General features: G+C 31.7%; 2 protein-coding genes and 3 non-coding genes across 5 annotated transcripts; all 5 read left to right on the top strand.

The window, feature by feature from the left end:
* The first annotated feature begins 393 nt into the window (after positions 1-393).
* Positions 394-969, top strand: LOC125876259 (60S ribosomal protein L27-3). The gene has a single exon (XM_049557392.1). The coding sequence runs from the start codon at positions 442-444 to the stop codon at positions 847-849; it is 408 nt and encodes a 135-aa protein (XP_049413349.1). The 5' UTR covers positions 394-441; the 3' UTR covers positions 850-969.
* Positions 970-1,509: 540 nt separating this feature from the next.
* On the top strand, positions 1,510-1,644 carry LOC125878071 (small nucleolar RNA snoR137). Its single transcript, XR_007447692.1, has one exon. It is a non-coding gene; the product is annotated as a small nucleolar RNA snoR137 (small nucleolar RNA).
* Positions 1,645-2,182: 538 nt separating this feature from the next.
* On the top strand, positions 2,183-2,317 carry LOC125878073 (small nucleolar RNA snoR137). The gene has a single exon (XR_007447694.1). It is a non-coding gene; the product is annotated as a small nucleolar RNA snoR137 (small nucleolar RNA).
* Positions 2,318-2,923: 606 nt separating this feature from the next.
* Positions 2,924-3,058, top strand: LOC125878072 (small nucleolar RNA snoR137). The gene has a single exon (XR_007447693.1). It is a non-coding gene; the product is annotated as a small nucleolar RNA snoR137 (small nucleolar RNA).
* A 4,263-nt stretch (positions 3,059-7,321) lies between these two features.
* Positions 7,322-9,007, top strand: LOC125876247 (scarecrow-like protein 23). The gene has a single exon (XM_049557379.1). The coding sequence runs from the start codon at positions 7,518-7,520 to the stop codon at positions 8,826-8,828; it is 1,311 nt and encodes a 436-aa protein (XP_049413336.1). The 5' UTR covers positions 7,322-7,517; the 3' UTR covers positions 8,829-9,007.
* Positions 9,008-11,812: the final 2,805 nt, after the last annotated feature.

Below are 11,812 nucleotides of genomic sequence, written 5' to 3'. Positions count from 1 at the left end.
TTAAAATGACAAAACATGTATTTTGAACTATTTAAAAAATAAAATATTTAAAAAGTATTAACTTTAGAAATATCATATCAAAATTTGGTGTCAACAAATACAAAATAAAATTTAATGACTTTGCTACATCAATTCTAATAGTTGAATGATCTTTTAGAATATTAACTTTTATATTTTCAATTGCTAGAAATTTATAACATACCATTGTAGTTTGTACACTATACAGCAAATAGAAAGAAAATTTGAATGATTGCAACCAATGTAAGTGGTGTGATGTTTTTCCTTTTACATTTTCTCCTGTTAATAAGATCGAAGCCCAAAATGTAAACCCAAGGCCCAAAAGGCCTTAGCAACGCCAATCTCTATCATATATAAACGAAGGAAAACCTGGTTAGGGTTTCATCCATCGTCAGTCGTACCAGCAAAGAGAAGTGCAGAAACATGGTGAAATTCCTTAAGCCAAACAAAGCCGTAGTGGTTCTCCAAGGCAAGTACGCCGGGAGGAAAGCGGTGATTGTTCGAGCGTTCGACGATGGGACACGTGATAGGCCATACGGACATTGTTTGGTCGCCGGCGTAGCTAAGTACCCGAAGAAAGTGATCCGTAAGGACTCTGCGAAAAAGCAGGCGAAGAAATCACGCGTCAAGACTTTCATCAAGCTTGTCAATTACAACCACATCATGCCTACTCGTTACACACTGGATGTTGATTTGAAGGAAGCCGTTACTGTCGATTGCCTTCAGTCACGTGATAAGAAGGTTACTGCTGCTAAGGAGGCCAAGGCTAAGTTTGAAGAGCGATTCAAAACCGGGAAAAATCGCTGGTTCTTCACTAAGCTTAGATTTTGAGTGGTTTGCTCTTAATTTGGTAATTTTCTGTTCTGGATATTCAGAATATTTGCTCTGTTTTGTTTTGTTCTTGTTCAAACAACTTTTAATTTGAAATGATAGATCTGGTTTTATCTTTAATCATTATTCGTATTGCTAATGTTTTCTGTATCTATACTTCTTACAAGTGATTAATATAATATTGCAGTTGTTATGAGTGAAATGAACATCACTGTGTGTATGTCAGTGTATACCTAACATGTTGACAAATCCCAAATTAGTAGTATGATCTTTGATAAGTGCAACTAGTTTGTTACCATACTGGTGTATGGTGGTTACAATTTAAGATTGTTGTTGGTCTTTACCAGTGTATAGGTGTATGTTATGGTATTACATGGGGTATGTTGTTGTAGTGAAAACACATAAGCTGTGACTGTAGAGAATTTGAATTCGTAATATATATTGCTTTCTGAGGCGTTGCATGCATTGACCTATTAATGTTTGATGTATGTGTCAAGGAAAGCATAGAATGATGTCCATCCAAAGTCATTTAGTGAGTTAAGTAAACTGTTTTCTTATCTAGTTTGCTTGATAGTTGGATTGCAACATGATCAGAATTCGTCTGTCCTGTGTAAATGTTTCCTTAGAAGTGACTTCAGTTTTTGTTCTTAATGATTATGTGTTGCTTCATATGGTGAACTCTCTCTTAAAATTGAAGTGAGGGATGTTCAAGTTTCCGAAGCATAAATGAATAGTCAGTATTAAACAGCATGGTGTATTTCAATTGCATCTTGCTACCTGTCTCCTGCTACATCCTATTTTGTCATTTCCAAGCTTTAGGAGAAGTCCTTTCTTCTTTCTGAGATTGAAAGAATGCAATGTAGTTGTTCTGATGTTTACTTTCAAATTATAGCAAGTGCTGCTTAGAGTATGATCGACAAATCCCAAGTTAGTTGTATGATCTTTGATAAGTGCAACTAGTTTGTTACCATACTGGTGTATGGTGGTTACAATTTAAGATTGTTGTATGACATTTACCAGTGTATAGGTGTATGTTATGGTATTACATGGGGTATGTTGTTGTAGTGAAAACACATAAGCTGTGACTGTAGAGAATTTGAATTCGTAATATATATTGCTTTCTGAGGCGTTGCATGCATTGACCTATTAATGTTTGATGGATGTGTCAAGGAAAGCATAGAATGGTGTCAATCCAAAGTCATTTAGTGAGTTAAGTAAACTGTTTTGTTATCTAGTTTGCTTGATAGTTGGATTGCAACATGATCAGAATTTGTCTGTCTTGTGTAAATGTTTCCTTAGAAGTGACTTCAGTTTTTGTTCTTAATGATTATGTGTTGCTTCATATGGTGAACTCTCTCTTAAAATTGAAGTGAGGGATGTTCAAGTTTCCGAAGCATAAATGAATAGTCAGTATTAAACAGCATGGTGTATTTCAATTGCATCTTGCTACCTGTCCCCTGCTACATCCTATTTTGTCATTTCCAAGCTTTAGGAGAAGTCCTTTCTTCTTCCTGAGATTGAAAGAATGCAATGTAGTCGTTCTGATATTTACTTTCAAATTATAGCAAGTGCTGTTTAGAGTATGATCAGTGTTTGACAAATCCCAAATTAGTTGTATGATCTTTGATAAGTGCATCTAGTTTGTTACCACTATATTGGTGTATGGTGGTTGCAATTTAAGATTGTTGTATGACATTTACCAGTGCATAGGTGTATGTTATGGTATTACATGGGGTATGTTGTTGTAGTGAAAACACATAAGCTGTGACTGTAGAGAATTTGAATTCGTGATATATATTGCTTTCTGAGGCGTTGCGTGCATTGACCCATTAATGTTCGATGGACGTGTCAAGGAAAGCGTAGAATGATGTCAATCCAAAGTCCTTTAGTGATTTAAGTATACTGGTTTCTTATCTAGTTTGCTTGACGGTTGGATTGCAACATTGTAATTATCAAAATTCCGTCTGCCACTTACCCTGTGCACACCCAAAGGGTAACGGCTGCGGGTTTTCCTTGTCATCAAAAAAAAATTCCGTCTGCCACTTCTCAGTTTTTTTATTCTTGTTGTTTATGTGTTGCTTCATATGGTGAACTCTCTCTTAAAATTGAAGTGAGGGATGTTCAAGTTTCCGAAGCATAGATGAATAGTCAGTATTAAACAGCATGGTGTAAGTCAATTACATCTTGCTACCTGTCTCCTGCTACATTCTATTTTGTCATTTCTAAGCTTTAGGATAAGTCCTTTCTTCTTCTTGAGATTGAATGAATGCATTTTAGTTGTTCGGATATTTACTTTCAAAATGTAGCAAGTGCTGTTTAGAGTACAATCATCATTGTTTGGTTTACGATTTCTCAGTCATACAAGAAAGTATATGAGTTCCATGTATGATATGGATGACATTAGTAATTTGAGCTAGGGTCAGTGATTGTGTTTCTGTCCTGCTGTTCATTGAGTTCACTTATTTGATTAAGGGATGTCTTCTAATTCATAACATTACCTTATTTTTGATATATTTGCTTCCTCTGGTGCATATTGTTGAAAATGTTTTCTTCATCCAATGAACAGTTTTGTTTGCCATCATGTTGTAAGCATAGTTGCCAAACCAGTTTTATTTCAAAGTTGCAAAGCTCAAGAAAAACTTTAGAAGAAGAGTATTTGTTAGTTACTCAAGAGTTTTAACAATATATCAGTGTTTGCAACCGTTAACCTGTTTTGATTAATAATCTTTAGTCTATGGTATTTTAATCATGATGATTGAATTTGCTTATCACAAAATGGAAAGGGAAACGATTCATTTGTTAATGTTTCTGTAGATACTCACTTCTCTTGATTGGTTGAAACATGTTCAAGGTTGTTTTAATCTAATTTTAAATGAGTTCAATTGTCAAACCCAAGAGGAGAAACAAAAATAACAGTAACAAAGAGTAGTTATGTATATGTAATTTATATTTATAATAATGACGTATTAGTCAGAATAAAGGATGTGCAATGTATATTATATAGATATTTAAATCGAAAAAGAGAACAATGAAGAGGGTTTATAATCTATGGTAGCTTTGGGAAGATAGTAAAAAAACTACCACTCTATATTGGACTTGTTTCATAAAACTTAATGTTATTGTTTTGGCTGTTTGTTTTGCATACAAAAAAATTATTGTGCCATGCTCATTGTGAAATGTTTATTTGGAAACTATTTTTTGGGCCGTTTAAGTACAAAATTTCTGGATTTCATTAGTTTAGTTCTTTTTGACCCGTAATCTTAGAATTTTACTAGGTGGATGTGATTGATTTTGCAATTTCTTTTCATAAAAATAACTAATAAATCTATAAAAATGTAATAAGGACTATGTTTTTTGATAACTTTTTGTGGAAATGAGTCAATTTGACTCACAATTTGAATATAAGAAATTTTATGTAAAGCAATTATTATTTAGTCAAGTGACTGTAGTCAAAAATATTTACACTTCATTTTTGGTTGAGAGGTCACATGTGCCGTCCTCTTAGATGCTGTATAAATCGAAAATATATGAATACCTATAAATTATCCGTCCTTCAATTGGTTGGCATTTTTATGACAATAATATAATATAACTAATACCAACAATTGTTATAGTAAGATTTAAAATTCGGATAACTACTTTGTGATAAAACAAAACTTTTCTTAATGCTTTTATGTTTGTTGATCGGTCGGATAAGAGATAATATTCTTGATATAAATATAAATTCATTTTATATTAAAATAAAAAATGAAATAACTAAATTTGGCTAGTCAAACAAGGAAGCAAAAATTTGGCCCTTTTCTGGCTAGTCAAATAAGGAAGCTAACAGGAGTAATACTATAATATGCCATTGATTGCGTGAGAAGAAATTTTCCAAATTACAAGCAGATAACCTGATTCTTCTGTAGCTGGTTGTCAAATCATTACAACTAGTCTAGTTTAGCTCTTCTCATCATTCTTGTATTTACAATGCATGGATTAATTATGTATTAGAGTAGTATTTATTCTATTTTTTTTAGATTCCTTTATAACTTGTACATGTATAATTGTACCACCATGTTTAATACGTTGAACTTATACATAAAATATATTAGTATTAATTATAATACATAAATAATTCATTTTTCTAATCAATAAGAAAAAAACATCAATGTCACCCAAGACACTCTCTGGATTCTCCAATATTTCCCAAACAAATCCTCGAGAATCCCAAAGAAATTGTACTAGATCAAACTTGCCTTACTTTTCCTCGTGGGTAAAATAATAGTGACAAAGCAATGTGGGGGCATTGAAGCTACTTGGAGTAACATGATAACTACTGTATTATATTTGTTTGCAAAATGGGGTATAGAAACAGACGTGACAAGCTAGTACAAGCATTTCTTTAAAAAAAATAGAAAATCAGTAACTTTATATTTCAATTGGTACAATTTACTTGTCAAATATTTTCTAATTTGATGTCATTTTTACTTGTTATTTTTTTACAAAGTATAATTTATTTTTTTCTATTATATTCTCAATTTGTTTACATTAAGTTAATATTTTTTTTAAAAATATAGTGAGTAAATATATTTAAGATTTTATCGATTAATATAGGTAAAATAAACTCACTATACCAATTAATATTTTCTTAATATATATGTAAAGACAAAATTTAACAAATAAAAAATGACAATCAGATTATTATTCATCATGTGGGGTTCGTCACTTGTCCACATTGTGGCAGAGTTATATGATCCGAAAGGTCATAATTAATGGGAAAATGGTCTGAAAAATATTTCAATTTTGGTCAAAATTATTGTTACGATATCAAATTTTATAGAAGATTTTTTACTCATGTACTATTCAATAGTATATTTTAAAGGTATATAAGTGCCCACGTGGACATATTACTATTTAAAATAATGCAATGTTTATGAAGTCCACGTAGGCACATATATACCTTTAAAATACACTATTAAATAGNGGGGCATTGAAGCTACTTGGAGTAACATGATAACTACTGTATTATATTTGTTTGCAAAATGGGGTATAGAAACAGACGTGACAAGCTAGTACAAGCATTTCTTTAAAAAAAATAGAAAATCAGTAACTTTATATTTCAATTGGTACAATTTACTTGTCAAATATTTTCTAATTTGATGTCATTTTTACTTGTTATTTTTTTACAAAGTATAATTTATTTTTTTCTATTATATTCTCAATTTGTTTACATTAAGTTAATATTTTTTTTAAAAATATAGTGAGTAAATATATTTAAGATTTTATCGATTAATATAGGTAAAATAAACTCGCTATACCAATTAATATTTTTTTAATATATGTGTAAAGTCAAAATTTAACAAATAAAAAATGAGAATCAGATTATTATTCATCATGTGGGGTTCGTCACATGTCCACATTGTGGCAGAGTTATATGATCCGAAAGGTCATAATTGAATGGGAGAATGGTCTGAAAAATATTTCAATTTTGATCGAAATTGCTGTTACGATATCAAACTTTATAGAGGACATTTTACTCCTGCACTATTTAATAGTGTATTTTAAAGGTATATAAGTGTCCACGTGGACATATTACTATTTAAAATGATGCAATATTTATGATGTCCACGTAGACACATATATACCTTTAAAATACACTATTAAATAGTACAGAAGGGTAAAATGTCCTTTTCAAAGTTTGGTATCGTAACAACAATTTCGACTAAAATTGAAATATTTTTCAGACCATTTAACCTAATTCAATTGAATTCCTTTGTAAGAAAAATATATTATAAAATAAACTAAAATTGTTGTTTATATTAAAAAATAAATCCCTTAATATAAAATAAAAAATGAATTTAGAAGTGGCTTAGCTCGGTTCAAATTTCAGTTACTTAGTCCATCTCTAATTTATTGTTTATTCGTTCGGTAGTAGATCTTTTATAATTGAGTAATTCGGATTAGCTCTGATTTGTTTAGAAAATGTTATTTGGGGACAATATGTGGAGCAATTTGGTATAAATTGATATCAATAACTCAGATTTTGGTAACCTCAGTCATTAACAACTACATATGAATCCTTTTCTGTTTTACACTCATCATCTCAAATTTTAGATCAAACTAATTCATTGCCCCAACTAGTTCATGAAAAAAATTGATCGTACAGCTAGTTTTTGAATACGACATATGATCCCTCCTTTTGAATTTGGTAAAATTGCTTCACTCGAAATTCTAATTATGAATTCTTCTATGTTTTTGAGTAAATATGAACGGATTCACTAACATTTTTTGTTTCTTGAATTTCCTAGATTAAGGTTAAATATTACTCTAAAATTAACCACAAAAAAAGTCAATTTATTTAGAACACCTAATAATCAAGAGAGAGGATATTACATTCCAAGGAAACTATGATTTTTCCCTTGGAAGAGATGTGAACATATTTTATTGTGTAATGAATTTGGGATTATGATAATAGTAGTACTATTATTAATAGGAGTATAGTATTTTATGTTTGAGGAAAGATTCAAACACAAAAATACAAAAACCTCACTTCAATGTGTCTTACAAAGATGAATAATTCCAAAAAGTCATCAACCTTTTTTTCACAAATCCCCCTTTTAATTATCCTCACCACTCATTTTTTTTTCTACTAGCAATTCTTACTTCTTTGCCATGTGATGTGATGAATGATCATGCTTCAATTCTCTTCTGTATCTGCAATTCCAATTAATCATACATCTTCTTCTTCATCTTCATCTTCCATGTCTTCTAAGCGCTCTATTGTTGAGTTTACTCCGGTCTCAGATGAACCTCAAGTTCTTACTAAACGGCCCCGAAACGAGGAGGAAGAAGAAGAAGTTGAGGAGTTAGTTCTCGTTGACGCCGATTCCATCGGCCTTCGCCTTCTCGGTTTGCTCCTCCAATGCGCTGAGTTTGTTGCCATGGAGAATCTGGATGAAGCAGCTAATTTATTACCGGAAATCGCTGAGCTTTCATCGCCGTTCGGCTCATCGGCTGAGCGAGTCGCTGCTTACTTCGCTGAATCTCTATCGGCCAGAATCATCAGTTCTCATCTCCGATTTTATTCTCCGCTTAACCTCAAATCCCTAACTCTCACACATTCCCAAAAACTCTTCACCGCTCTGCAATCTTACAATACAATAAGCCCGCTCATCAAATTCTCTCACTACACAGCTAATCAAGCTATTTACCAAGCATTAGAAGGTGAAGATCACGTCCACGTCATCGATCTCGACATCATGCAAGGTCTTCAATGGCCAGGATTGTTCCAAATCCTCTCCTCTCGATCGAGAAAGCTCCGTTCCATCAAAATCACCGGCGTCGGATCCTCCATGGAATTACTCGAATCCACCGGCCGTAGACTCACCGAATTCGCCAACTCATTCGGACTTCCGTTCGAGTTTCAACCGTTTGAAGGCAAAATGGGACACATCACAGACCTTAATCAACTCGGAGTCAAAATTGGGGAAACTACAGTTGTCAATTGGATGCACCATTGCCTCTACGATATCACAGGGAGTGATTTAGGTACGTTCAGATTGTTAACTTTGTTAAAGCCGAAATTGATCACACTCGTTGAACAAGATCTGAGTCACGGAGGAAACTTTTTGGGCCGATTCGTTGAGGCATTGCATTATTACTCAGCCTTGTTTGATGCATTAGGGGATGGATTGAGTGAAGAGAGTGTAGAAAGGCATACGGTGGAACAGCAGTTGTTCGGTAGCGAAATTAGGAATATTGTAGCAGTAGGTGGGCCCAAGAGGACCGGGGAAGTACCCGTAGAGCGATGGGGCGATGAAATGAAACGAATCGGGTTTTTACCCCTTTCGTTATCGGGTACTCCAGCTGCTCAAGCAAGTTTATTGTTAGGAATGTTTCCAAGAGGGTATACTTTGGTCGAGGAAAATGGGTGTTTGAAATTGGGATGGAAGGATTTATCTTTGTTGACTGCATCTGCATGGCAACCGTGCGATTAAGATTGCCTTTTTTTGTTGTTTTTGTTTCAATTTGCAAGTGTTTCATAAGAAATTGGACATACTAATAAGTGAAGTGCTCTTGTTCACTTTGGTCCTAATTCTGAGGAGGCCCCTACACATATGTAATTGTGTTTATCATTCTTGAAAATTATTCTTTTAAGAAAAATACTAATTGCATTGGGTTAAAGAAATTTTGTCCTTTTCTTTACTAAATAATTGTGGTGGAAGATTCTGTTTTGTCTGTTACATCCTCCCTAATGTCCCTATTACTTGACGACCTTACATATCCTTTAAAATGATTTTAATTAGAGATATATTTCATGATGGTTAAAAACTAAAAGTTGACCAACACAACTTAGAGAAAATTGTGAAAAGACCCCTCAATCTATAGCCGATATTTCAATTACACATTCATGTGTCACACGGTTCTATTATTCTTTAGACTATTTTAAAATGTCGTTATTTACTCCTTAAATTTTGAAGTGACAAAGAATGTGTAGTTCATTGTCTCAGCAAAAACAAATACTCAATCTATCTCAATTTATGTGATATTTTTCATTTTTTTTAGAGTCGAACAGTTTAAATTTGATCAGAAATTTGCGCATGAAATCTTTAAATTTTTTGAAATGAAATTTACAAACTACATAAAAAGTAGTATAAGTCACGATAAATAATAATTCAAAATATTAAAATTTACTGTCAAAGATAGATTTATTTGAATCTCAAAATCTGAAAAGTGTCACATAAATTGGGATGGGAGGGGGGAAGGGGGTTAATAAAATTTTAACTTTATAAGTGTTTCTTTTATTTCATTATTAATTTTAGAGCTGTCAAAATGGGCTTAGCCCATGGGGTGGGTTGACCAACTGAACCCGTTATTGGGGTAAGATTGAGCTAAGATTTTTCAAACCCATTTAAAACTAGGGCTTATAACTCGGACCCATATAAGCCCTTGGCCCTTGAGGCTTGATTAGGGTCGTCCCATGGGTCAACACTATTTATTTAAGGGTAACTTACTGAAAGTTCACTAGTGTATAAATTAGCAAAAATTACCTAACTACACATCTTTTCTTACCCTATTTTCTATCATTCCCTACCATTTTAAAAAATTACAAAAATTCCTCTTTTTTCTCAAATTCTCTCCTTTCCAGATACAATCTTCCAACTCTACTATTTCCCCCCATTTTTCATGCTTATAATCACTCCACTATATCACCACTTACCTTCATCACTCATTTATTTTGAATTTTAAATATTTTCTCTCTCCAATTTATGATTTAAAGTTAATAAAGAGGTAGTTCTTTATTTTTTTTTCTTTTCAGTTTTTTTTTTTTTTTTTTACAAGAAAATCATGTGAATATTGGGGTAATTTTTCATACACAAAATAAACCACCCATATATGGACACGACAAAATAGATATGAAGAAAATTAGGACAAAAACGAATCATAAAAAGTGTCACTTATATTAATGGGTTTGTATCATATGTTTATTATGTATGTGCAGTACTATTTTTTTAAAACTAAATCATTGTTTATCATATTCATAATTTTTTTTGTATATGATACATAACTACGTCAATTATACGGGCATGATACATAAATACTAATTTATACTAAATGTATCAATCTCAAACCAAATAACTTATGGGCAACAATTACATGTTTAATGTATTCCGTAAAAATACAATACTTATCAATTTAAATGAGATACATAAATAGTAATGTATCATGTACTAATTTTTTAGATATGATACGTAAATTTGATTTTATATTATATGTATCAATTACATAATAGCTACCACACGATAATGTATCAATCTCAAATCTAACATCTTATGGGTAACAACTACTTATTTAATTTATCTAGTATAAATACAATACTTATCAATTTAAACGAGATACATAAATAGTAATGTATCATGCACTAATTTTTTAGATATGATACGTAAATTCGAATTTATACTAAATGTATCAATTACATAGCAATTTCTACACGGTAATGTATCAATCTCAAATCTAACATCTTATGAGCAACAATTATTAATTTAATGTATTAGTATAAATATAATATTTATCAATTTAAACAAGATACATAAATAATAAAATGCTAAGTAGCAAAGATATTCATGATGTATCTTCTCAAAATTTTCGACAATTTTGAATCAAAATTGAAAGGATCTTCAATAAACTAGGAGAAGAATTTTGAATCTAAAAATTTTCAACAATTTTGAATCAACATTGAAAGGATCTTCGATTAATTCGGAGAAGAAAGAATCTTGAATCTCAAATTTTTTGACAATCTTGAATCAAAATTGAAAAGATCTTCGATGAACTTGAAGATTTAAAAGGAAATCGTTTGTCCAACAACAATTCCATCACTTTTGTATCCTTCATAAATCATCTCGCTTACCCAAAATTTCGATAATTTTTTTTAATCAAATCTGAAAGGTTTCTTTGTTGATGGGGGGAGTAATTTGAAATTTTGAATTTCTTCATTCTGATAGGATTTGCCTCTATATGATTGAGAGTAAGAAGAAACGTAAGCGTAATTTATGAGATTTAATTAATTTTCAGATTTTATTCCCTTTTTAGAGCAACAGAAAGATTCTTCTTGTATTAGAATTACTGTATCCGGATGGTGAATTAATGTATCCGGATGTTGACTTATGTATCCGGAAGGTACAAATTTTAAGGGATTATTGTAATTAGAAAAAGAGTAGGGATAAGATGTAATTTACTCTTTATACTATGGGATTTAGGTAAGTTATACAAATTAATTACTTAGAGACATGTTATGTTGTAATATTATAAATCTTACTGAATTTTAGTGTGTCTACATACATGTATTTCGAGATATATGAACTCAAAAATATGTGTAATTTATTCTATATACACTATATCCAAGTAGATTCACATGTATCTAGGATACATTGACAAATCCAGCACCCTCGCCTCCCTCCCATCTCGCTCGTCATTCTCTTAT

Source organism: Solanum stenotomum, chromosome 9 (assembly GCF_019186545.1).
Source record: "Solanum stenotomum isolate F172 chromosome 9, ASM1918654v1, whole genome shotgun sequence".
NCBI classification, from domain to species: domain Eukaryota; kingdom Viridiplantae; phylum Streptophyta; class Magnoliopsida; order Solanales; family Solanaceae; genus Solanum; species Solanum stenotomum.
The sequence above is the reverse complement of the archived record's forward strand: the minus strand, read 5'-3'. Positions and strand labels throughout refer to the sequence as shown.